The 27892-nt window shown below is 42.3% G+C and overlaps 1 protein-coding gene across 1 annotated transcript; it reads left to right on the top strand.

The window, feature by feature from the left end:
• The first annotated feature begins 352 nt into the window (after positions 1-352).
• On the top strand, positions 353-27892 carry LOC111236496 (kinesin-like protein KIF26B). The gene is made up of 14 exons (XM_022765249.1): positions 353-583; positions 3361-3834; positions 6625-6746; positions 6883-7054; positions 14229-14438; positions 14877-14970; positions 16776-17047; positions 17813-17990; positions 18230-18368; positions 18646-18805; positions 19030-22165; positions 23891-24060; positions 26592-26742; positions 26950-27892. The coding sequence occupies exons 1-14, from the start codon at positions 353-355 to the stop codon at positions 27147-27149; spliced, it is 5709 nt and encodes a 1902-aa protein (XP_022620970.1). The 3' UTR covers positions 27150-27892.

Here is a 27892-nt window from a genome sequence, read left to right as displayed (position 1 = left end):
GTCACAGGAGCTCACTGGGTAAGTCAGATTTATTCCTTCTGAGCGCAGTTTGTTCACATTTGTAAAAGGCTGCATGGTCTGTGAGACTTTCCTGGAAGGATAATATTGTTGCTGTGCTAGGAAAAAACATTTGGGTGTGGTTACAGTTGTTCATGTCGATTGATATCTAATTTTCCACAGCCAAAGCCCACATACATCCTTCTTCTAATGATTTATTTCTCAGAGCTCAGAAGTGCAGCCTCACTGTGAGCCCGCCGGCTTTTCTCCAAGTATTAAAGGGAGAGACTGCCAAGCCAAGGAGCGCCCGACTCCTGAGGGTGCCGGAGGGTCCAGGGGCGACCCACTTCGGAATATGTGCCAGAGAGCAGACGCTGTCCCCTCCTACAGGTCCCTCCCTGGGTCCGTCGGAGACCGCATCAGGAGTAATATGTTTGGGACAATATGTAGAGGCTCTACGTCGGTGAATCCAGGCTTTGGGAGGTCTGATAGGAAAGTTGCGTGTTGTGAGAAGTGCTCAGCAACCCTTGTTGCTCTGAAGAAACAAGCTCTGAGTCTGGCTGTTCACCATCACTTCTCCTGCAAGGTCAGTAACCGCCATGCTTTGATGGAGCTGGATGTGTTGGAGCAATAATGCACTTAAGATCAGTTTTCTCTCTCTCAGGCTGACACCAACTGTTGTGAGGAAAATGTTTTAATGGTGTTTGGGCTCAAGAGTTGGCATGGACAAGATACAATTAAGCAAACACATCTCAGGTTTTTCAGCAGGTGGTGGTATAGGGTAATAGTTGAAAAAATAATATAAAAACACACTAAATACAATAATAAATACAATATAAATAATATACATACTGCATATTCTTGAACTAGACGTGTAATTATGATCATTATTTTTATTTAATGACAAAAAACAGATTAATAAAAATCTGTTTATTTTTTGCATTAGCGTTTTGCCACATGTTCAATAAATATGAACTGATATAAGCATTCTGGACATGCAGCAATATAAAATTTAAAACAATATATATCAATTGGTCGAGCAACAGAAAATGATTCAGGGGCAGTTTTTATCAGATTTTTTTTTGTGCAAAAATGTGAATATTTGCTGGTTTTTATTGCAAACTGAAAATCTTGAATATATAAACTTAATGAAAATTTTGAATGATTTTTTAAATTATTTTATGACGTTTTACAAACCAAAAAAATTCATCAATAAAAATGTATCAATATGAAATTAGTCATTAGTTGCAACCCTTATATCATCACATGAGTAGACTTTGTAAAAATGCACCTCCATATTTTCTGACAATGTTTAGACAATAAAATAGCATATTAATGTTCATGTGGTACTATCACGTTTTAAGGTGCCGTCTGTGAGTGGTATGCACACCCATATGTTTCTGCGTCCATCTGTATATTTGTCACCACGAACATCCATCAAACACACTCCAATCGACAAAGTAAACCAGTGCCATTCCTGCTTGAGTGGTTTCAAATGGGCATGAATATTTCATCTCAGCATCCCTGTGTCATCTCCGCAGTCCCGTCCATAGAGGGAACACTATTTATTTTTGTCCTCCTGAGTGGGATGGGGGCACAGTCCGCCCTTGTGTTTTTAGACAGAGAACACAGTCCGAGCAGCAGCGAGATGGTATCTTGTGGCCACAGAGATGGTCAGTAGAAATCTGATAAGCCGGTATAAGCTACTTTCAGGTTTATTGATCCAAGCATGATTTCTCAAAAGCATCACGACTCTGTAACGTCATCTTTTATAAGGGCTTGCAATCTGGCTAAGATGGAAAGCCCATTCGCCCATTTTACTACTGCAGTACATTTCTGTCTCTATATACTGTATCTGTCATCATTTCTCATTATGAAATATAAATACCCAAACCTGAAACTGAAAGGTGAAAATTGTATAGTTTGTCTATTTGTTGTAGATAAGGAGAATAGGCTATTAGGACATACATGGGGCTTAATTACCCCATAGTAGAATTTTTTGTGGAAGACATAAATGTAGTCCCTAATGATTCAGCACTTTTGGAGTTTGAATGACTGTGTGAATGAATGTTTTACATAATAATTGAGAGCTCCTGTAAAGTACTCCTCCAGGGCAATATAGGTCATTGGCAATGTGCTGGCAGGATGGAGGTGGGAGGGGTAGTGAGTGAGTGTGTTGGATGTTAGCAGGTGTCAAGGACAGACCAAAGAGGATGTGACACAAAGATGCCCAAGATGATGGTTTGATGTTTGATGCTCATTTTGTTAGATCTGACAGCCTGGGTGCAGACAGGCAGCTCAGATGACAAACTTGTGTCTAACAGTAACACACCATCATTAAATCATTGTGACATGATTCCACAAAATGACAATATTGAATGACTGCCCAGCCCTCATTCATGAAACAAAACTTTGCCTTGTTCTTTCGTTTATACCATGTTTTATTTTCCCAACTGTCTCGTAGCCAGAGAGCAATATAGCCAGATTCAACATGTAAATATTAATTGAAAATGAAATCCTTCTTTAAACATGGTGACATGTTGTTCTCCATGAATCTGTGGTTAGTACTCGTTTCATTTGCTTTAAAGGTGCAGTATATTCCTTTTTTTTTACTGCACATGGTGAAAATAGGGTGGTATTAAAGGTCCAATATTTTACACATCCATAAGAAGATATATTAATGCTTTTAAGAACTAAAAACCATCTCAATATAGTTTTACATCTCTTCTTAGGCATCTCTCTGGAGCTCTAGTAACAACAGCTCAGTGAGCCAATCAGAAGAGATGAGGATCTGAGCCTCTCCTCTGATTGGCTGACTGTTTTCTGAGTGATCCAATAAAAATGCAACAGATGTCAGGTAAACACTCAGAGAAACCAAATCCCCCAAGGTTGGATGGTGGGTCCAGGTGGGTGGGGCTTAGGGCATGGCTAAGAGCAGTGACTACTTTGTTGTGACATCACAAAGTTAAAGAAGTCCTGACGGCTGGTTTTAAGGCTCAGTTTCTGAATACAGGCTGTGTGCATTTCTCTGTGGACTGAGCGCTTTGATACTTTCACAGTCTTAATATAGAACCTAGACCTGATCTATAATCAAACCACACATGGACATCTACCTTTATACAATATGGGACCTTTAATACTAACTCCATAATTACTTTCCTAAGTGCTAAGATTGCCTGCAGTGCCCTTCCGTGACTCAATTGTCATATGCGAAATGATCATTCATGTAATTATCAAGATAGATAAGCAAATTAGCTTTGTTATTATGTCTTCAGTAGAAGCTTGTTCTGGATCTGATCTTATTAGGATTCCAGTTTTCAAATGTAAAATTATGTCTGCTGCCTTTTTTTTCTAATTCTACAGGACTTGAGTGACCTGTCAGCATTTCTTAAAGACAACCTTCGTGTCCATAGTCGGTCCACCACTGAATCCAGGGACAGAGAGAGGGAGCAGGGCCAGTGTGCAGCCTGTGGTACAAACCTGAACCAGCTCAAACAGGAGGCCATCCACCTGGCTCTGAGCAGGGGTCAGTCATTAGCTAAGCCTCCCTTTGAACCCAGCCTCAGCACAGGCTCACTGCTGGGACAAAGTGAGACAAAGCATGGGGACAGAGCTCCAAGGGAAGCTGCCATGGCTGCACATCAACCACACAGTCGAAGCCACAGTCCTCACAGCCCACAGAGCCCCAGGACGCCTCAGAGGACCCCCCAAACCCTCAGGCGGAGGGGGCCCAAGCTCCCCAACCCCGATATGGACCGCTGGCTAGAGGAGCAGCAGCTGGTCGCTTCTAAATCTGTGTCCAATACTGATGGTGTCACCATCTACTCTTACCATAAGGTACCCCCTAAAAGCTTTCTCTTACCACTAAATCACGCATAACACATCCCCTAGTGAGCACCCCCCTTTTAATGATCTATATGGGTAAAGTACGTCTTTACGGGTGCATGTGTCAGCAAGGCAATGATTCACAGTGCCTAATCAGAGCCTATTTAGATCCTATGGCTGCGGACATTGTTCAAAAGTACTTTTGCTAATGGAATGGAATTGGGTCATGATTTACCCCTGTCATAAAAGCCAGCAAGTCAAAATGCACTTGTGATCAATAGAGGGATGGTCATATTTAACAGGGTGGTTGGTGAAATATGCATTGATGTGATGGAAGCAGATTGAACCCGTCCTTCCCAAGTCCCCAATGAAAAAGCTTATAAAGTGAGAACTGTTTTATATGATGTTGTTGGTCGAGTTTTGTTGGGTTTTTTTTTTTTTTTACTCCTGATCCTTATGGACGAAAGGAAAATCCAGATACCTTCCCTTTGGTGTTCTATGTGTAGATATCATGTGACCTGGTTGAAAGAAAATCTTCACTGACATCACAATAAATTAAAATTAATTTGCTAAACCAATCCCCCCGAACACAATTATTTCAATCACAGTTTAGCAACTGTAACTAAGTATGGTAGCTTTGTCAAGCTTTGGATTTCTCCACATAATGGCGTGTTGTGCATGGGGCTGTAGTTAGAGTGATACTCAAAATATAAAGAGTTTGAAGAGTGGTGCTTTCTTTAACCTTTTCAATACGAAAAATATGAGACCTAGAGTGTGTTTATATGTTCTAATGTAAGCTCCAAATATCGGTATGTCTGGCCTACTCATATGCTACATACAAAATGTAACCTAAGACAATGTTACTTTCAAGACCAAGGAGATTTGTGAAGTTAAACATTACATTAAAAATAGAGCTGTTCACAATAGGACATCCACCACTCCTGGCTAGGCTAACGATAAGAGCTCTGTCCTGCTTTATATTGAATTTAGGGAGGGTTACACTCCAAGCACCACAGCCAAGCCAGTCATCTATGATAGTGTTACGTTAGCTGAACAAAGTCCTCCAAAATCTTCCACACAACCACGTAGGTTGCTTGTCCCTATCCTTGGATACGACCCATAGGAGTGTACGAGTGGCAGCCGTACCAGACCTTTGTCATCATAGAAAGAATAATAAAAACACAAAGTTAAGGCTGTGTCATGGTTTGGTTGGGTTTATGCACAGAAACTACTTGGTAAAGAAAAAAAGGAAAAGATTATGGTTAGAACAAGTGCTTTCATAAGGTTAGAGGACCTTCATCATTATCATGTATGTAGCCATTATAACCATATTTAAGACTCATTTTAAAACAGGTCAACTGGAAACAATGAGTCAGCCAGAGAAAGCATTTTCATTTGCCTCAAGGAGCAGGTGTTGGCATAAATAGCTAGCTGATCAAATCTGTCAACAGTCGCCAGCTGAGAAGGAGAAACTGGCTTTTGTCTACTTCTGTTCGAAATCAAGGAGCTGCTGTTTCAAAAATTGCAAGAATTTCAAGCGTTAAATCTGCCGCTGTTATCATTATGTGCTGTTCTTGACAGGCATAGCAACAGTAACTGGAGGGGGCGGGGCTTAGCTAATTGTCTGTTAGACAAGGTCTTGAGAGCAATAGTGTAATTAATTATTCTTAATACACTTGCCTAATCAAAATCATCAATAACAATGCAACAGTTTTACTCAAATAAAACTATCCAAGGTTGTGCAAGACTGTATAAGAAACTAGCCTGATCCAGGATGAGAGTAGATCAATACAGGTTTATGCAGCTGAGGTGAAATAGTATGAGAGTAGTGAAAGCGAAGAGGAGTAAGCAGAGAGGAGACAAAAATGGATAGCAGAAGAAGAGGAAGGGATATTAAGTGTTTAAGATGGCAGGCAGGAGAAAGGGTAGAAAGGATGATGGAGTGGAGAGAAGAAAACAAGATAATAAAAGAGAGAGAAATCAGAACAGGGAGAAAAGAGAGACGGTGAAGGTTAAAAAAAAAAGGTTATGACAGAAGATATGAGTCAACAAGAAAAGAAGAGGGGTGGGGAAAGTACAGTATTTATACATTATCTATATTAACTTAGGCTGTATACGGTATTAACCTAGCCACGTTTTTACAATCTCCTTCCAGTCTCCTTCGAAACCACTACTGTCCTCCTCCTACTGTTTCACTAATTGGCATGGTTGGACATTATTAAAAGAAAAAAAAAACTGAGATGACATTATTATCATGCCCTAAAAAGGCTGAGACATTGATGAGATGTGGAGCTCGAGAGCGGTGCAGAAAAGCACCGTAATACAAAGATGTTGGCTTTTGAGGCCTGCGGCGACGGTCGGTGACTTCACGCTGGGCAGCAGCAGATGCATGCTGAATAGGCCATGTTGCACACACACAGCGTTATGAATGAGGGCAAAACACTGTGTTGGAATAACTTTACATAAAGCTGCTTGACGGAGGGTTTGTGACTGTGTGTGTCAGAGACTTTGACAGTATGTTTACTGCACCTCTTCAACCCTGAGTCATGTTTTGAATTCAGACAGCGGTCACTACTGCCATCAGAAACTATTCCTCACACTCCACATGCAGCTAGCTACAGCTGTAATATGAATTAATGGTGTAAGTTTAACCCAATGTGCTCCCAGCATAGATGCCCTACTTAGACAGATGCACCCCATGTTTCTCCCCAGAGTAATTCACATGATAACAGCCCCTTTTGGAGTGGGTGCGGGAGTGCAATTACAAATTTGGATTTTATAATGAGCTCTCTCCCCTGGCAGGCTGCAGATGATGCAACCCTGGGCTGTGGTGATGCTGGGACTGTACAGACGAGCTCAAAGATCCCTCACATCTCCAGAGTGGTGACCATTGCCAATACTGCTGCCATGTCCTTTTTGGCCAGGTAAATAAATATATCGTTATGTGAATTAAAACAGCAACTGTGTGTAAAAATTATCTTTATCTGCAGCCATGCAGTTTGTACTGGTTGCATTATAAGTTTCAGTGGCATGTCATGCTGCCTCCCGTCTTCCCTGCAGGGCTGCTGAGAAGCTCAACCTGACATCGAGGAAAAAAGGCCAGGCTTCTGATCCAGCTCCTGCGCATTTCTCCACCTGCTTCAGGGAGATCATCCAGAAAAATCCGCCGCCTGTCCCCTCCTGCCTGCTCCAAGCTGCCACCAGAACCAAAGACTCACCCAATGTTGGCAAGGTAGATGCTGGAGCTTCGAATTCCAGTAGAGTCACAGTAGATACAGATTTTTCTGTTTTTTAGTGAACCACATTGATAACATGATTATTTATCAGCAATTTTTCCTCACAGCTACTTGATATTTATTAAACTTAGATGAATGAAACTAAATGTAAGCACTCTTAAAACGATACTGATTGGCTGAAGTGTATCAGATACACAGATTACAGATCAGTATTACAGCCAATACAATACAATATTTAAAGTTGGGTTGTCATTGACTTACCACCATCAAACTTCATAGACAGCCTAAAGATGTCTTCTTGATTATATATTAAAGTGGGAAGAAATGGTTCTGTTTGCTTTCTTGCTGAGAGTTAGATGAGATTGATTCAATTTTATGAAGCTGCAACCAGTTGAGCTGTTAATCACAACTTGTCTCTTGTTAGTCAGTTTGTGTATTAATGGAGCTATTTGTAAATTTTGCTATTCTTACATAGCCATTGTTAGCATTAACAGCTGTTTACCTACCAGTCTAGAATAAGTGTTGTGAGTTCAGCATCAAACTTCCTTCTTTTACTGACCAAGAGCTATCTCCAGTGGTGGAAAGCAACACTAATGTTAACTCTTGCCTCTATCACGTCTTTTCTTCTACTGAAGTTAGCTTGCTAACCAGCTAGCCCATGCCTGTCTTGCCACTTTCTGATAGTGACTCACTGTAGCCTCCAATCTGCCTTGAAGATTTAGCGCTGCTCAGAGGGTGTATTATAATCTCTTGTCTTGTAAATGCAACAATGGCTGAAGCTCTTGTCAAGTGACCATCATCACCACCTGCTCCCAGCAAGAAACCACGTTAAGCAGCAGAGAAAACTCACAAATAGCCCTTTTAATGAAATGAAATATAATGTCTTCATTAGTGAAATTTAGAGGCACTAGTAGCCTCAGACTTTAGATAGATTGAGGTCAGCTAGTTCCACCGGCTTCCAAATCTTTATGCGTAGCTAATCACCTACTGCCTCTAAGCAGACAGATATGAGAGTCGAACCAATCCTCTCATCTAACTCTCAGCAAGAAAGTGAATAAGTATATTTCCCAAAATGGAGAACTATTTCTTTAACATTGGTGGGATTGTGTTTTGTGGTGCAGCTGGAAATCCAGTTGGAGAAACAGATTAATGTGTTTAAAGGCAGCACAAGCCGACACATTGTACAATGGTGTGTAACACTGATAGATAGGATTTTACAACTCCAACTCCAAAGATCCATGTTATTATAAATTCAAATAGAAAATCTACACAGATTTAAATATAGTTCCATCTACAGTCATCTCATTTGACGCGTTTGCTGAGACAAGTGAAGGTGTACTATCAGAAAACTTAGTACTACATCCTCACCCACAACCACCACCTTGGAAGTGTTTTTACCACCCTGCTTGTGGAGTAAAGAGATCGCAGTCAATTTGGAGGAGATCCTATATCACTACTCCTTCATGATACACTGTAATGTGGTGCTAATGTCTCCATCTTGTTCATCCCCTCCCCTCCCCTCCTCTGGGAGAAACTGGGGAGATCAATATGGCTGCCTGCCCTTCCCTTGTCTCATAGATGGACTCTTGGGTTTAGTCTAGAGTTACAGATAAGGGCTCAGATAGACCCCACTGCCAGCCACACCTGCCCGAGCACTCAGCTCTGTGTGCCTCTGCGTGCGAGAATATGTGGGAGCGGAGGAGGATTTTCTCTGCCTTTAAATGGGTCTCTTGAATAATTTAACCCTCATAAATAGAGTTTGTTTGACACATGTTCAATAGGGTTAGGGAGCCACTTCTTGCATAAGGTATTAAAATTATTAGGAGGGGAGCAGAGGAAAAAAAATCCTTTACAGACATTGGAAACTCATCATGTGGCAGATGGAATATGGCTGTCAGGTCTTCAGATTGTCAATGTCAGATGATGTCATTGTGGTGTGGTGCAGTCCTGCACAATTTCAAGAAAACCACATTTGACTGGGTGTTTAGCTGCACAGCGCTACTTGCAATCATGCAGACCTGAATCCTGATTATGAATAACTTTATAATTGGTTTACATACTGTAATACAGCTATTTTTTCTTTAGTGAGGTAAATGTTGCCTTGTCTTCCTGCAGACTAAAACCTATGAGCCTTGTTAAATGGCTGTCGGAGTCAGGATCTAACTTAATTTAAGACCTTAAAGCCCCTCAATTCCAAGGCTTCCTGTAGAGAACTGCATTAAGGAATTAATGTCATGACATGCGGAAATATAGCAGGAGGTATGCATCGCCATGCAGTTGTAAGTGCATGTGTAGCTTCTGCACTAACTGGATCAACTGGCTGTCTATGTCAGTCAAAAGAAAACATGTTTTTATCTCAATTAAACATTACACAACAACATGCTGCTCATTCTTGTATTCATAGAAAAAGACTACCTGATGTGTCGAAGGATACAATAAAGTAATGCCAGTTGCAAACATTCACAACAGCAAAGTACACCATCATTAGCTCACCATCCTCAATGCTCAAACCTAATCCTTTTTGACATTTACCGCTTTGTTCTGCCAAGGCTTCCCTTTTGCAACTGAGGTTTCTTGCAAGCTACGTTGCATAAAATAGTATCTCAGGCTCCTGGGGTTGAGCAGCAGGGACTCAATGCTCAAGTCTGACTCTTACTTCCCTCTCTCACACAGCTACATTTATGTATAAATAGAGGTAAAACACACTGTACCTGACATCATAACAGCGAGCTTTAAACAACGTATTTGAATATTTTGTGGCATACACTCTGGTATATACGGTATATTTTAGAGTTATCACTGAAATCTTTGTTCTTCAGCAGGTTAAAACTTGCTGAATTTGATATGAAGATATTTTTGAACTCATTATATTTTCATAAGTTTCTGTATGCTGCTGGTATTTATTTTCCTGAGTTAAACCTGCAATTTTGCTGCTGCGTCTGAAATCACCTACATACATGTTGCCATGTAAAAGCAGAGTACACACACACACTCACTTCTTGCATTTAATAAATAATGGGAGTTTTCTTCTGTGTGTCTCAAAGTAGTTTAAAATGTTGAGCCATTTCCCATATATAAGTATACAGTATGAATACAGGAGTAAGGTTAATAGCAGTGCTCACACTTCCTTCAACAACCCTTGTGAAAGGCATTTAGTCTCTCAGCCTGTAGCTGTCCACTGGTGACATAGCAGTAGCTTGGTGCACTAGCATGCTAGTTGTAAGCTAGCAACAATAGCATTAGCCTTGTTAGAATGGATAGTGTCAACTTTTTTTTCCATAATACATGTAATAAATGTGCAGTCTAGTCAACCAGATAACAAAAATATATTTTCAAAGTTACCTTTAGTATTAAGTCCTGCAGACATTCTTTGTTTAATTGTACTTCTTGAGATTTATCCATTTCTGTTGCTTTACATTTAAAATGGAGGTGAGGCTTGAATTTACATTTACACAAGACTAATACTGCGTTTCATTGACCTTGGAAATCGGAGATGGGAATGGCGTCACACCTGGATTGTCCGCGTTCCAGTACAACAAATCAGAAGCTCGTTATTGTCACTGCGTGTCGTTGTTATTGTCAACAATGCCAGTTGAAAGCACTATGCCATATATTACACATACAAACCCATTGCAACATGTCCAGAGATAGAAGTTAGACAGTACTGTGTGTATGATTGATGAGACACAAATAAGACAGTAGTGCTAATAAACATTATACTACTACAGCTTTCACTTCTGTTGATATGCAGAGCAGCCATCTTGGATTTTGAGGTGGTGAGGTTACTCTGACTTTCTGAGTAGTAAATCTGACTTCAGGGGTTATTCCAGTTGAAAAATCAGAGTTCAAATGAAACGCACCATAAGAGTATACAGACATGTTAATGTGTCTGTGAGGCTGGATTTTAGGCAGAATAGTGCTTTGAGCTAAATGCTATCATTAGCATGCTACTCGGAATGACAATGCCAGCATGCTGATGTTCTAGCGGGAATGAAATCGCTCACCATGTAATGTGTTAACATACTTATATTTACTTATCAGCATTAAACACAAGGTAGCCTACATCATGTTAGTGTGCAGTGCACATTTTTGGTCTGAAATGTGCGCAACACCATATATTGGAAAACTTGAAATACTCAATACATTTAGAGGTCTGTAGCCGGAGGGAGAAAAACACAATCCTGTATCCTGGCAAGAGCCCAAACTCCACTAATGAACACATTACACTGAGATATCAAAATTACAATTGATATGTCAAATTGTAGTTTTAGGGGGAGTTAGGGGGAGGTAGAACTACTTTGTCACAAATAGGCTACTTTATCCTCCTGTTCAACATTTAAGCAGTTTCTCTACTGCTTGCCTGGTAACATCACAGCAACAACAACAACAACAACTGTTGTTCAGGTTTTACAGCATGTAACCCCCCAGAAAAACACTCACATTTCTGCTTACATATAGATTAAACAAATGGGAAACAAGTGCAGTTACAGGCCTAAAACTGAAGGGAGCTAAAATTGAAAAAAAAAAACTACTTTGAATTGAGGATTTTCACCATTGACCAATAGCAAGAGAGCCAGACAGTCCAAAACAGAGGAAGTCATTGTAGCTTAGATGTGCTGAATCCTCCACAACCTCCTCCATTATAGTAAAAACTGCTCCACTAGAGAACAATGGTTTACAGACAAGTGCAAGACAGAAGCTGTACACATACAAATTCATCTTTTGAATAGACAGTGTAAAGTTATTTTCCCATTAGCGACCTAGCAAACCTAACAGGCCAACACATTTTCTAACTGGCCATTAACATGTTAGTGAGTTTTATTTGACTTATTCAATAACTTTTTATTGAGATAAAAATGGTGTTTAGTGGTGTTTAGTGGTGAACAAAATGCCAGGAGGAAGAAAAGAGAGAAAAGAGAGAAAAGCTTTGGATTGATTTAATTTCCAACAAATCAATAATGAGGATCAACCAGACTTAATGATTTGAGTCTGGAAAAGCAGGAAACACAATATTTATAAAGAATTGATGATTTACATTTATTTGACTCATTTGACCATTAAATTAAACAATAACAGAATTGTGTGATGCAGCTGATTCTACAGCTGCAGATTCCAGAAGGTGAAACCACTTATGATGCGTCTCTCTAGAACTCACAGCTACAGTACACCTCAGTGTTACCTCTCTCAGTCACACCAGTGTAGAGTTCCCGTCCGATCTACAACAGTGATCACATCTGATACCGTCGACTACCGACCTACAAACATCTGCAAACATCTACTGCGAGACCAAAGATCATCTGTGTGTTTCCTGGTTCCATTCAGAGAAAACAACTCTGAGAAAATGGCAGAGGCTGCTCCACAGAGCCGTCCACGTCGCAGACCAGAGGCCAGAAGAAAACAAAGTGAGCTCTCTGTTCTGCGACAGGAGAACACTCGCCTGGAGAGGCAGGTGAACCACCTGCTGATTACTGACACAGTCAAAATCAGCAACCTGGAGGAGCGTCTGCAGGCCATGGAGCAGGAGGTCCTGGAGGCTTTTACAAAGCACTGGGAGGAAACTGTGATGAACCAGATGGAGGTCGGCCGTCTTCAGCAGTGTCTCCAACTGCAGGAGGAGAAGAGCCAGCAGGAGGTCAAGGAGGTCAAGGAGGAGCTCAACCAGAGCAAAAGTCACCTCCTGCAGCTCGTGAAGGAGAAGGAGGAACTTGCTGAGAGACTCGCTCAGGTTGAAAACCAGCTGAGGAGCCAGGAGGAGCAAAAACTCCTGATGGAGGAGGCTTGGAGGGAGAAGTTCAACGCTCTGGAGGAGAAACTGAGAGCGGAGGTCGCCAGCAGAGAAGAGAGCTCAGAGAGGGAAGAAACAGGTGGAGGAGGAAAAACAAGGAGGAGCAGAGGAGAAACAAAAAGAGAAAAGGAGGAGAAAGACACAGAGAAGCAGGAAGAGAACAAAGGAGGAAAGGAGGATATCAAGAAGAAACAAAAGAAAGAGAAGGCAAGAACTGAAGAAGCAAAAGAGGAGAGAAGCAAGCACAGAAAAACAAAGAGAAAGAGGAGAAGAAGGCTCAGAAAAAGAGAGAAAAAGAGGAGAAGGAAGAACAGAAGAAGAGGAAAGAGGCAGAGGAGAGGCAGAGAAAAGAAACAAAAGAGGAGAAGCAAAAAGAGAGCAAAGGAAAGGAGAAGACAGAGAAGAAGAGAGGATTGTGCGACTGGATGCACAAAAACAAGAGTGTGACAGCGAGTCAGGTGGAGGAGGCGGCTGGTTGCTCACTCAGACTGGAGGACAGTAGCTCTCCAAACCCACCCCACCCCCTTCAACTCTACACCTCTCCCCCCTTTCCACCCCCCCACCCTTCTCCATCTGCCTTACTTCCATCCCTCTTAACTTACCCTCAACCTTCCTCTATCTCCTGAACCCCACTTTCTACTCTTTTCCACACCTACAGGTGTTCCTCGTTTCTCTTATTCTCTCTCCCCTCACTGCCCCCACTCCCCTCTACTGCCCCCACCTCTACCCCCACCTCCCTCTCTCCACCCTCCATCCTCTACCTTTCCTCTATCTCCCTCACCCTCACCCCCTTGCCCTTACCCCCTTCCATCCCCACACTTTATGTCTGTTAAGAAAAACTTGATCTGATAAAATTCTTTTACCATATTTCTTCCTGTCTCAGCCTCTCTGAATATCAATATACAGTTTGACTATTTGGAGAAATTCAAAGTGTTACCACTGACCCATGTTACAACCATCCCTGTTCCCCCATACAGCTGAGGCTGATGGGAATTTCATTTGTTTGGCATGCATCTTGTCATAAATCAAAGTAGTGGACCAATACAAATTTTGATCTGGCGATGGTGCCGGATTAAAAGCAGACGGTGCACCAGAGTTGTTATAATTCATTCTCTGTGGATCACAAAATACATGGCAAATCCTTTTAATGGTTGTTGAGGTATTTCAGACTGAACCAAAGTGGTGGACAGACCAGCAGTACCATCCCTAGAGCCATGCCACTGAAACAGCAAATAATAACCGTGTATGAGTTTAAAGCAGAGTACTACTTAAACCAGGAAGTTTACCCAGTCAAATGAAAAAAAAAAAAACTCTGGGTATTCAGTGGTGTGTAATATACTGTAAATCTCAACATGATTCTCTTTTCCATTTGCTTTGGTGTACAGGTCAAAGTCGTGCTGAGGGTAAGCCCAACACTGTCAGGAGGCCAAGGCCAACCACCTGTTCTCCAGATTGACCCATCCAAGAAAAGGGTCACTATAATGGATCCAGTTAGTAAAAGCCAACCACCCACTACAATGATACAAGGCAGGGACGGCAGAAATATCCTGAAGACATTCAACTTTGATGCTGCCTATCCTCAGGAGTCAAGCCAGGTTTGGTTCTTCATCCTGATTACTGCTGAATATGATTTAGATGTGGTGTCAACTGTTTCTATTTGTGCTATAGCGTACTACTAATCTATCTTGTTTTACATTGACAGATACGTGATGGTGTAATGTGACTGTAGCGCATTCTATGTTCAAGTATTCAAAATGCACCCCCCCCCCCCCGGACACACACCATGGTTAGCTCAGCTCTGTCTGTCTGATGACCTGAAAACTGATAGGGCCTGGATAGCCACCACAATTACACAGCCCATCAATTATATTCAAGTTTTCTCCAAGCTCTGCTTACGATATCTGAGCCCAAGGGAATGTACAGAATCAGAAAGCATCCCTCCTCTGCTCCGGCTCTTACGTTTCATTGGATGTTCTCCCTCAGTGCGGAGATGAATCATAAGACGCTCGCTGTCCTTTGTTCTGTCTGACCAGGCTGAGGTGTGTGCAGGCGTCTTGGCTGACATCATCCGCTGCGTGCTCAGTGGCAGCGATGGATGTGTTCTGGGTTTGGGATGTGCTGCTGTGGGTGAGTAATCGGTCACAGTGAGAGGCCACGGGTTAAAATCTTAAGATGAGAGTGGAATGCTTTTAGCTACGCTTAGTGGCCAACCCACCCTCCCCCTCTCCTTTACCTCTGTCCCACTCCTGCTATCATTCACTCTTTCATTATCACTTAAACTTCCCGTCTCTATTTTATCTCTCTGTCCTCTTATCAATCTTGATACACATCTCCAGCCTTCCTGTTTTTTTTTTTTTTTGCTTTCTCTCTCTGGCTCCGTTTTTTCCTTTTTTTCGTCATCTTTATTTTCCCCAAAAATTGTTGCCATTTCAACTCTTTCCCTCTTAGTCATTCATCTTTCACCTGTTCCTTTGTAAATAAAAGCATATTCATCAATTATACAACACATATGTTTTTCTTAAAAGCTTGCCACTGCCCGATAGACATTTCAGCATACTAGACAAAAAGACACATTTTATTTTATTCTGCTGCAGCACTGAGCTCAGAGGGGGCTGTAAACAAAATGGACTGTAATATGTTGCTATTAGAGAGATGGAACCCTGCACTTAGCGTTGGTGAAGGGGTTTAATAGATTTGCAGCACACACACACACACACACACACACACACACACACACACACACACACACACACACACACACACACACGTTAAGGTAAGGACAGGGTCTCCTTGGAGCTGCTTTTTCACATGACGCCACTCTCCGTAAATCTGATTGAATTAGTTGGCCAATACAGACTACATGTGGCCCACAGCCAGAGGGATATCAATCTCCTCCGCAGAATACTATTCTCTCTGAATAACGGCAAGCAGCTCGCCCTTTAATTGGAGTAAACCAATTCTCTTATCCTCATTCAATTAGAGTTTGGATAAGACAAGAGAGCATAAAACAGGCCCGTAACTCAAAACTAATGTGGGCCAAAAGTGCAGTAGGAGATACAGCATGGCACCAGTCCATAAGAAAATCTCAAAGTGTTCCTGGGTATGTTTCTGTGCTTCTGCTCTGTCTTCATTTGTGCATTGTTGAGTGTAAATGTATTGTGTTGTGTGTGTGCCAGTGCACTTCTGCCATTATCCATACACCCATGCTTCTAAGCTGTCTTACAAATGTGTTCTTCTGAAAGTATTGTGTGTGTGTGAGTGTGTGTATGTGTGTGTGTGTGTGTGAACATAGTGGAAAACACAATTTCTTTTGCCAGCATTAATCTCCTCCCAATATGATATCCACTATGCACTTCAGCCCCTGTCAGTGTTAACTGTTGGCCTGGAGGCGACCTATCAACCCACTTTAGATGAAACCACGCCTACTTCTGTACGACCAAAGCCTTGACAGAACGGCCAAAGACAAAGTGGCTTGGAAAGGGCCAGTGTTATCAGCAGCGTCTTTCCTTCCTGCCAAGTTTTAACTGGTTGATATAATGCATGGGACGCACACACTGTCCCCCTCAGGCTCCACTCCCATTATGCAGACAGTGACAGTGACAAGAGCGCTAACTGGTTTTCCACCTGTGACCAGGCCACTTGTGTTTGCCAAAGCTGAGGTTCAGCGACAGGAACTCAATGTTTCATTGCACTTTATCACCATTTTTTCAACCAACTAGTATGTTTTATCATTTGCACTAAGAGCTTTAAATACAATAACTGAAGTGGCTCTCAAGCATAAATCATATAAAAATGTGGGTTTCAAACTGGATATTTGTGTTTATGTGTCGATGGGATGCACATGTGTTTATATGCTAGCACGTACGTGTATATATACTGTACTTTCTGTGTGTGTGTACTGTATGTATGGATACATCTGTTGTCTGCCCCAGGCTCCTGGTCCAGCATGGTGGGGAGTGATGAGAGCATCCAGAAGCTCGGGCTGATTCCCTGTGCCATCTCCTGGCTGTACAGCGCCATCGAGCGACGGAGAGAGAAGACCTGGACTGATCTGACCGTGTCAGTGTCTGCCATCGAGCTCTGCTGCGGCGAGGAGGACACACTGAGAGATCTACTGGGGGAGGTCGTCCCCTCGTTAGGCAGTATCCAGGACAGCCCGAGAGCCCGAATTAGACTCCAAGAAGACCCCATCTACGGGATACAAGTAGGATGAAAAATTTTTTTATTAGAAAAAAGAAAGCTTGTTAAATAAACAGGGGCTCGTTCTGAGCTCAAGCACACAAGGGTTCATTGATCCAAATTGGTGGTGTATTCCTTTGAAGAACAAACCGAAGAATTTGACTATCATTGGCATGATTATTTACAGTCTAATCAGTCATTGTAAACATAAACAAGCCTGTCCCAAATCTGGAAACCAGAGAGCCAAGGCCGTACTTTCTGTTCCTGACAAGTGACAATTTCTTGGCTATGCTTCAAAGACTCAATTTGAAAATTAGTACACAAATTAGTGTTATTTTAGAGTTGTTTTAGCAGCTATGAACCACAAACTGTGGCTCTATTCCTAGAAAAACTGGATATTTTTAGTGGCTACAAAGAAAATTGCCCATTCATTGTCAGTAGGTGCCAGTGATATCACAGATAATATGCCAGATTCCTTTGTTTAAGTTATTTGTATGATTACTGTCAATTGGTATAATTGTTCTACAAGTGTATGTGAGGAGATAATGCTGCAGTGAGTGAAACCTGTTAGATTACATAAAAAGATTACACATGATTACATTATCATTGAACAGCTCTCTCCTCCCTCGCACTGTCGTTTGCCAAATGCAAAGCAGTAGCTCATTGGTGTAGGTGTCTCTGTGTTTCTTTATTGAACATGAAATCTACTGTATGAATGGAGCTGTAAATAGTTTATGAAGACATTCTCCACACATTAGGTTTTATGACCCTCCTCTTAACTTCCTCCCAGCTACGCAACCACAACCGAGTGAAGGCCCCGACTGCCGAGCGCGCTGCTTCCCTCCTGGACGCGGCCATCGCAGCGCGTCGGCACAGTGACTTCGTTACGTACCTGTCCCACAGCTCCATCATGTTCTTCACTCTCCACGTCCAGCCCCCTCGAACGGAGAGCAGCACCATTGGCAAAGGTTGTAATGAAATATTCAGTCACCAGGACCGCTTGTCTCTGCTTGAAGTCTGTTTCCCCTCTCCATAGTTAATCCTGAATTCAAGAATATAATGCATTTTTATATATGTTTTATAATATAAATCTATATGAATATATTATAAATCTATCTATCTATCTAATTTATGTGCTCTTTATTTGAATATTTGAAGACATGAAAAAGGTTTTGTATTTACTCTCTCGTCCGATGTCCGTCTCTAGGTTCGCGTGGCCCCACCAAGTTGACCATGATAGATGTGCGTAGTGGTATGAGGGGTATGATCAAAAATAAACCTCCTCACTCTGAACTGGGCCCTGTGGTCGTGTCTCTACTGAGTGGACATAAAACCACCCCCAACAAGTAAGAAACTAAATATTAATGGTGGACACATTCTGGCAGACATTGGTGTAGAGTCAACTCAACTCTCTAACATTAACATTTTGGCAGTGAGCTGAAGTTGATTCTTACCGTTGGTCTTGTAACTTGGTTTCCAAAAACCCATCGTAAATCCATTTTATACTGGCTAAAGCTAAAGCTCGACAATAGCGACATACATTCAAAATTACAGATTTGGCTGCTTGGAAATTAAAATGATCCTTTGAGTTAATGTCTGGACATTTGCACTGTCTCTGCACAGGGGCAGTAAGTTGACTATGCTCCTGCGAGAGTCCTTGGGTCATACAAACTGCCACACTGCAGTGATCGCTGAAGTTGCTGATTCACTGGCACACCTTCAAGAGACCTTGTCCACCATCCAGCTGGCGTCTCGCATTCGCAGGACACAGAAAAGGACGAAGGTATTGGACAGTACATGTCCTGTCATATCTTTTTACTTTCATATTCATCTTCTATACAACCTTTTAATGGCATCAAAGTGTTGGTGCGCTTTTAAAGGAAATTTATTCATTTATTTTACATGCTGTCCTACCATGAGAGTGTTTCCATTTTACCTCAATGACGTATTTGTCAGTTTATGTTTTGGAGCTCAGTTCTAACACCATGATTTGTCTTCATTCAACAGCAATCCACCTCATGCTCTCCTTGCGGGAGGAGTTTAACTAAAGAAAAGAGAGGGGTTCAGTCTTTGTCCCTGCGGGCGTTCCACTCCACCGATGAGGTCGATGTTGACATCCATCCTTTCCGTCTTCGTGGTGAACTGGATGAGCATTCCAGTAGCGACCAGTCGTGTGACACAGTCATCCAGATAAACTCAGATGGCTTCATCCAGTCTAGTGCAGCCCCAAGGCTGGCACAACCTGAATTTGTGCCCATCATACCTTCTTTGCATCCCAACAAGGCTGACTTGGATGATCCGGAGTTTACCGCTCTCCTCCAAGAGCTTCTGAGAATTCCTCAGCTGCAGGGAGAGAAGAAGAACGAGGAGACTGCTCAAGGGCATACTGAAACATTAAAAGCAGATATAAAGCCGCCAGAGAGGGATTGTCTTAAATGTGAAACATTTGCTGAACTTCAAGAGCGTTTGGGCTGTATCGATGGCAGTGAGGTGACCATGGATGTGCTCAAGTCTTCCTCAAAAGGTCCTTCTGTCACATCCAAATCACAACCCCAGAAAGAAGCAGGGAAGCAGGCAGACACCAAATCATCAGACGCATCACAGACATTGCTGAATCAGGGTTTAGGCTGCAGTCAGACCTCTGTTGGAGAAAAGCCAACAGATGGTGCCTCCCCTGGAGACAGTTTCCAGAGGGAGGATTCAGGTCTGTATGACTGTGAGGAGTGCAGTGCAACTAGTTCCAGTGAAGAACTCCTCAATCAAACTCTCAGTCTGAACATGACCTGTCGCTCTGAGCCTCCCAACACGGGAACTCTTAAGTCACGTGATAAGCTCCCTTCTCAGGACTTTGATATGGCGGCTCAGGGCGGTTCCCTCGCACATCAGCCTACAGGAATACAGGAGGGTCCGGAAGCTGCTGATTGGTTCAAACCAGACAAAAGGGCATCACCAGTTGGCAAGAGCTCCCCCATATCTCCTTCTTCCTCCTGCTCGTCTTCACACTCCCTGGCGACCAGTGTTATACATGGGGATGTCTTACCTAACTGCCCCATGGAGGATGTTAAGGAAATGAAGGCCACCATCACAGTGACTGTCCAACAGCCACTGGACCTAAAAGGTCAAGATGAACTTGTCTTCTCTATGGTAGAGGAGGTGACCATCAGTGGAGCGTTGAACAGAGGGAGGACGGGCGGAAACATTATTTGTATCAGAGACACCGCCCAGTCACAGGCGCATGCTCAGGGCTCTGCCAGCTCTCAACCAATCAGGATAATTAGCAATGTCAGTGAAGAATCTGTAGCCGCAGGTTCGTCTAATACAACCAAGAGCTCTGTTGCTCAGCCTGTAGCAACAGAGGACAGCACTGAAAATCCCCATCTTCTACCAAAAAGAGAAAAAAAGTTCTTACCTTCATTTATTAATCCGATGCTAATTAATACAGAAGTGGATTGTGATTTGGCTGGTGGTACAGAAAAAGAAAGTTCCCGTGAGTCAGGGTCTGAGCTCAAAAGAAATAATGTCAAATGTCCAGAAGATAGTAAGACGCTCGAGAAGAGGAGTGGAGCTTTTGCCTCTGAAACACATGTCAAAAAGTCTGACAGGGTATGCGACTCAGCTTTTAGCCAAATCTCTTACGACCCAATGGTTTTGGAAGATTCAGCTTTCTGCGATGAAAATGTGGAGGACAAAATGTGTGGAAAGAGACCAAGAAGTGCAGACAAGAGACACCCTAGAGACAGGGAACATGTTTATTCCACTAACACTCAAAGGGGCTCGGAGGGGGGAGAAATCATCTGCAAACATGTTGGGAATGCCCCCAGGAGAATTGGTGTTTCACCTGGTTGCCAAGAAACCGCCACTGCTTCCTTTAAAACAGGTAGTTTGCCTAGAGGCTGGCAAAATGCCAACTACCCGGAAAGCTACCACGGCTGTCACATGGCAGACGACTACAGAGACCCAAGGGGGGTGACATCATCCACCCCATGTAGCCCAGGGGTAACTCTGGAGAGGAGGCAGGGCAGACAGCACTCCCCAGCGAACCACAGCCACAACATGTCCTCCCCTCGGAAATACAGAACGGAGTACAAACAGAAAGATAGCAGTGCTTCCAGAAAGGGAGCTGGGTCTTTGTTTGAGACCTCAAGTGTAAGAATGAAACACGATAATATGAGTGAGAGGCTGAAGTCACCCTTTGACGACAGTGGTAGGCTTTTCAGTTCCAAATTGGAGCAGCTAGCTAGCAGGACAAATTCCCTTGGGAGAACCCCAAGCGACTTCCCAACTCTGGATAGAGGCAGTAGCAACACCTCTATGAGCTCTAAGGGGAGCTCCAAGGGAAGTAGTGAAGGGGCTTGTAAGGGAGGTTATAAAGGAAATAATGAGGGACATTGTACATTACCAAGGGCCAGCAGGAGCCCCAGGAAGAATCCTCGATCTGACCAGAGTCCTCACTTCTTCTCTTCTGAAAACCCTGTAGCTCAATCTGCTAAGCATACCCATTACAAGCTCTCTGCTGTTGGGAAACTTAAGATGGCTACCCCAAAAGTCCGTCGACTGTCAGCCCCCAGCATCAAGAACCTCAGTCTCTCCCACAAAGGCCTGCGACAGTCCATCAACCGCAGTGCCAGTCTTTCCCCAGACAGTAAAACTGTTAACTTTGAGCGGACATCCTCGTTCCTCTCCTCTTCCCCCCCACGATCTTTTCACTCCATCAGTCGGACTCCAAGCCAGAGCTCCACATGCTCATCCACGAAATCTGCCATCCAGGGGTTTGTCAACGGTCGGATCTCAGACCTCCTTAAGGAAAGGCCCTCCAGCCCGACCTCAGGAGGAGTGGACCACATCACCGCTCTGCCCTCGCCATACAGTCGAGTGACTGCTCCCCGCACGCCTGATCACCTGAGTGGGCACGCGAGTGACACCACTAGCGTGTTGAGTGGCGATCTTCCACCTGCTATGGGGAAGACATCCCTGTACTTCTCGAACAGGAACAGTATGGTCAGCAGTGGCTATGACAGCATGGTGAGGGACAGTGAAGCCACAGGCAGCAGCACCTCAAACAGAGATTCAGTCAGCGACCGGAGCGGCTCTCTCCTCAGTGTGGCTCGCAGCTCCCGGTCATCTCGGAGGAAAGGCAGCACAGGTAAAACACCTGGATTAAGTGGCCTTTTATGAACTGAACTCATTGACTTTCTCTTCTGGAAAGATCAGAACCTAATCCAGGTGCTGAGTACTCATCGTGTGTTGATGATGTTTGTGATTATCTTTGCTATTCTAATCTGAAAAATTCTGAGGTTAGGATGTTTTTTGAGCATTTTAAAGATTACTTCATTTGGGCATATTAAACTATTTAACACATTTTTCCTTCCTTTGTAGCAACCAATGGTCTCCATTCATTTTAATACAGTATGAAAATCCACTGTTAGAGATTTAAAATTGGGATAAATAACAGTTTTCCTTTTTCTTTTTTTTTATTACCATGCATAGTAATGCAGTTGAGGACGGAGATCTTTTGTTATTTTGAATGTGTAATGACCCTGTGGTATGTTGACGCATTCATGAAAGGTCCATCAAAGCTGCATTTATCATTGTACGATTTTGCTATATAACAATTCAGCTAACTGCATTAATAAAATTCTCTTTTGTTTCTTCAAACAAAAGATAAAAGATGCTGTTTAATGTTTACATCTTACAAATATTGCATAAATCTGCCATATAATTTCTTGTCTAGACATGATCTGGTATATGCAGCTTCCAAATCAAAAACAAGTCTAGACTCCAGCCATCATAGTTTTCGTTTTGTAATCTGACCACATAACATTTTAATGTGACGTTAATTGGAGACGACACATCTGTAGAATGCAGTCAGACATAATTTCCTTACTGGCATTAAAAGCCAAATTGTGTAGGAGGTCACATCATTAATATATGAACCCAGTGATGGCACTCACTAATGGAGGCATAAATGCAGAAAATTAAGAGCGTTTGGCTGATACAGTGAATTATAAAGATGCATGTGTGTGCATAACAACAACATTTGCTAATGGAGTTTCACACAGACAAACCTTTAATAGCATTTTGTTGAAAATATGGTTAACACAGCGATGATGCTGCTAATGGAGCAGTAAAAAACAATAAACAAGGCTTTTGCTGGATGAGCATATGAATTAAAAAGTGTTCCCTTACGTGATTAACTCATCTACATTCTGATGAAAGCTGTATATCAGATGTTATTAAATGTATATTAGAATTAAAACATACTCTATGGATGCTGGTGTTATAAAACGTACACTATGTTTTCCTGAAATCCAGTCAACCCAGAAAGACACAGAGAAGTCATGTCTTGACTGTAATGAATAATACGGTAGCCCTGGCAAGCTGCATCTGCCCTCAGGCAGACTGTTCCAGAAGTGCACATGGCCTGGGCGTTGAAGGGCACTCAGGGATACAAGCCTTTATTTATGATACACATTTATTCTTATTGTGCAGTCTGATGCTCTTAGTGTAGAAAATAGCAGCTCAATATTACTTTAGCTACAGCATTAGCCGCCTTGAAGATCGAGGAGCACCACGAGCAGACACATTCATTTGAAAAAAAAGAGATGACCTGAGAACAAGTCAACATAATCATAAATCTGTGTTGCTGAATTTAAATTTATGCCATGTACTGTACGTCTATTGCAAGTGTAAATTCTGGGTCAAGTTTTTAAATTGTGTGGCATCAAGCACTGACCTCCCTTTGTGATAGTATTGTCAATTGATGATGCTGAACATTCAACTTAAAATAAAAATAAAAATTCAACTAAAGTACAGAAAAAAATACTGCGATACCGAATTTCACTGCGCTTTCTACCTCACCCTGCTGTAGGTACTCAGCAGCGTCGTCCTTCCCACGATGCAGCCCTGTCCCTGAGGCGCTCGGCCAGCGGTCTGCGGTCTCGCTGGGTGGAGCGGGGAATCCCAGAAGCCTACGAGATCAAGGTCTATGAAATCGACAATGTGCAGAGGATGCAGAAAAGAGCAGGTGCTGGCAAACAGGTGCTGGGTTTATTTTGAATTTCTTTGGAGGTTAAAGGGCATTGCATATTATATGACCTTTATCAACCTCAGCCAGCGACCCGTGGGAACACTGGTAGACCGAATCTCCGCCCAACCTCTTCTAGGCTGGGTTCTGACAGCCAGTCTGATTTTGGAGCTGCTTCCTGGTTAGCAAAACAAGACACTATAAAATTTGTTATCAAACTCTTTTTCTCTTCTTGCTCCTGTTTATTTGGAAACAGCAATGTAGAAAACTTAGCAAGTTTCTCTTATTCAGCCACTGCTGGCTGTCGCTTCACTGGTAAATGTCATAGCCAGACTGCATTAGCTTTAGCTGATTATGAAAATTTGGCTGCTGTTACAAGAAATTTGTTTTTCTCTTTCAATCTATGTCTTATTCTCATTAATTGTGGCCAAATTTGACTATGAGTCATCATGCTAGCTTTGCACTTGCCACCTCTGCTGTGGAGACTGATAGGAAATGCAACTGCGGCAATACAAGTATATCGGAGCATGCAGCCTTGTAAAGCTTTCCAAGTCTTAGTTTCAGTTTACATAAACCATCAAGGACTTGTCTTTGAGTACAAAACAAAGAAAACAGAGATTAGCTTCCTGGATTAGCAGTTGTAGCTAACTGTGTAGGGATCTACTTCAGAGTCAGCTTGCGGGCTAACCAAATGAGCCTAAATACTTAATTGTCAGGCACTTCCAGTATTTGAAGCACACAAAGTAGTAGCTTAACTAATACATAATTTAGGAGACTTTAGTCTGTTAAATGTTAAAATTTAAACCTATTTAGATTTGATAAGGTATTTGAAGGGATTCAGATTCACCAGCTACACCTCAGTAATTTGGGGGCAGCAGCTGCCTGAAAGTTAGAGATAAAGTGTTCCTGTTGGAGGAAAAATCTGGGTAAGGAAGTGAATGACTGACACTCACCTCTTCCAGAATATGCTGTTACAGTGTCCTTGAAGAAGCCACAACTACTGCGGTGGCCACAAATAAAGACTGTGGTTGCACTGGGCAGCTGCCTTACAGCTATTGTAATAATAAACTGAATAAAAAAGATATCACCTTGCACGTAGAGCTGAAAAGTGAAAACAAGATCGGGTGCATATGGTGACGTAATGTTCCCCTGACAAGAGGTCTGGCCTCACGGGACTATTCCCTGCCTCCACCAGTCTCATACGCGGCAACTTTGATACAATTTTAATGACCACATGGGGGAAATTGGGTCAATGCTGCAGCAACGAACAAAGAACACTGGAAGTAAAACAAATACAACACATTGCAGGTAAAAGATAATACAAGATTTTGAAGGGAAAAAAGAACATTTTCAGCAAATACTGAAATTACAGTATATTCACATTGACGGCCTACTTCTCGTTCATTCATAAAAATAAAACAAGTACAATAGCAAATTCCCACAGCACTACATGCTTCTTATTTGGGGCATTTTTCTCTTTTTTTCCCATTAAAATGTTAATGTAATGACCTTTGAAACTGTTCCACCTGTGTAATAAGGTCAGCATGATAAAAGTTATTCTATTTAGCAGCCTGCAGACCTGTCTTGTTTCCCTCCCCAGAGGTGTTTATGATGTGGAGTGTGTGGAGGTAGTGAGAGAGATAGAGAGAGAGAGAGAGAGAGAGAGAGAGAGAGAGGGACGGGGGTTACTGTTGTTGATCCAGCCTCTAATGCTGTGTTATTGTGTGAGTCAGTCCAGAACAGAGGTTTTTGTGAGGTAGGAAGGGCACGAGTTGAAGGGGAAACGAGGAGAGAGAGAGCTGTGAGGCCGGGGATCTAAAAACAAGGGGAAACTGGTTATTGTTGTTTGGCTTGCTGATTTGGTTCGCTTAATTGTACTCCTTCTCAGTCATAGGTCAGTCAAATCTGAACACAAAGACGTGATACACATATTTTTAGATTCAGTTTGACTTCATTCTTCTCTGTATATACTATCTCTAATACCCATTGCAAAGAAACATACATAAATCAGCTTAGAACTTGTAGAAAAAAAGTTATAGTTGTCTGTGCATTCATTGGAGCACTGCAAACAGGAACTGTTAATGACTAATTCTGCATACTTTCAACAATTCCCCAAAATCTTTACATATATAGATTTATAAAGGGGGTTTGCAGTTGTCTTGATTTTAAGATTAGAAGAAAAGACTGTTTTGCAGCTAATTCACCAGGTGTTACCTTTATTATTAATGAGAACAGTAAATTATTACTGTTGTGGAGGTGGAATTACTTTATTCTGGGTGAAATTTTCTATGCTAATTAAATATTACTATGCTGAGGGGTTTCCAGATGACAGAAATGCCAAAGCTTGCTGGCATCAGGATATGGATACATGACACAACGAAGTGTCTTGCACAGTTTATTTTGTTTAGTGCTATATGAATGTAAATTAAAGTAGTGAAATGTGTGTGTGTGTGTGTGTGTGTGTGTGTGTGTGTGTGTGTGTGTGTGTGTGTGTGTGTGTGTGTGTATGTGTGTGTGCATGTGTGTGTTTGTGTGTGTGTTTCAGGGCCCTGCGTGCTTCAGTGCCAAGCTGAAGTTTTTGGAGCACCGTCAGCAGAGGATCTCAGAGGTCCGAGGCAAATACAACAACCTGAGGAGGGAGCTGGAGCAGGCCAAACACGACCTCATGCTGGAGCCTGCCAAGTGGAACCAAGAGTGTCAGTGAAATGATTTATTCTTTGACGAAATAAGCACACAAAATAATAGCATTCTGCTTTATATACCTTATAGATAGACTATGTATTATGTGGAGGCTGTAACCCTAACTCTCACTATAATGTTGTCTACATACAATAACCTAACGCAGTGGTTAGTAGACTTTACCTTACAAACTGCTTTAATATTACCTCACTATCCCTCTTCAGTCGACCTGTGGCAGACGTTCGAGGTGGACTCCCTGGAGCACCTGGAGGCCCTTGAGGTGGTGACGGCTCGGCTGGAGAACAGAGTCAACCGCTGCAAAGCCAACATCATGATGGTCACCTGCTTCGATGTCGCCACCAGGAGACGGCACAAGAAGAGACGCCGTAAGGCTCCGGAGCAGAGGGCCTTGAAGGGAACCTGAGCTGAACAGTGAGAACTGAGGCATGTTTAGAAGAGGCATCTCTTTTCCGCAGACTCTTATGTTTTACCGGTCACACCTGGATATCCGTCTGACACCCAAACCTTTTTCCCACATGCTGTTTTAACTTAACACACACTTTATGGTCTCGATTACCCAATTACCGCTGATACCTTTAAATGAACCAGGTGCTGCAGATTGGAGTCTTGTACATTGATATTTCAAGCTCCTTCTGCCTTCATAAGGAGGTCAAAGATCAAAGACAGAGCTACAATCCAACAGCTGGCAGGAATTCTTCACTTATAAAGGGCTGATACTTCCAAAACAATTTATAACCATTCACTTTTTAGACTTCCTTGCACATCGGACAGCTTAAATAATTCACTCTATTTGTCCTTCAAATAAAATTTAACATTAAAAGGAGCCTGTTTTTTAAAAACCATTTTGGTTTATACAGTATATTCAAAGGTATCGGTTCAACTCAGTGCAGCAGCTAATGCTAACAAGACATTTTAGTGTAGCTACAGGACAAATGTAACCTTTCCTCCTCTGCTGAGTATTAAAAACATCCAAATTTTGTTTTAAGGTGATAAACCAAGAGACTCGTCTGGGTTCTTGGATCTTGATTATTTGAAGAGGCTTGAATACTGAACTGACAATATGCTTAATATTGGATATAACTACTATAGATGCTTATAGACGTCTGTGCAGGTCTACGCTGGTCATTAAGGCCCTGGTATTAAGCA

Source organism: Seriola dumerili, unplaced genomic scaffold (genome assembly GCF_002260705.1).
Source record: "Seriola dumerili isolate Sdu_G_001 unplaced genomic scaffold, Sdu_1.0 BDQW01000025.1, whole genome shotgun sequence".
NCBI lineage: Eukaryota > Metazoa > Chordata > Actinopteri > Carangiformes > Carangidae > Seriola > Seriola dumerili.
The sequence above is the reverse complement of the archived record's forward strand: the minus strand, read 5'-3'. Positions and strand labels throughout refer to the sequence as shown.

Coding starts and splice junctions, on each gene's coding strand:
- LOC111236496 (XM_022765249.1), top strand. CDS start 353: ATGTGCCAGAGAGCAGACGCTGTCCCCTCCTACAGGTCCCTCCCTGGG. Junction 7,055..14,228: donor ACTCACCCAATGTTGGCAAG/GTAGATGCTGGA, acceptor TTTGGTGTACAG/GTCAAAGTCGTGCTGAGGGT. Junction 18,369..18,645: donor CATAAAACCACCCCCAACAA/GTAAGAAACTAA, acceptor GTCTCTGCACAG/GGGCAGTAAGTTGACTATGC.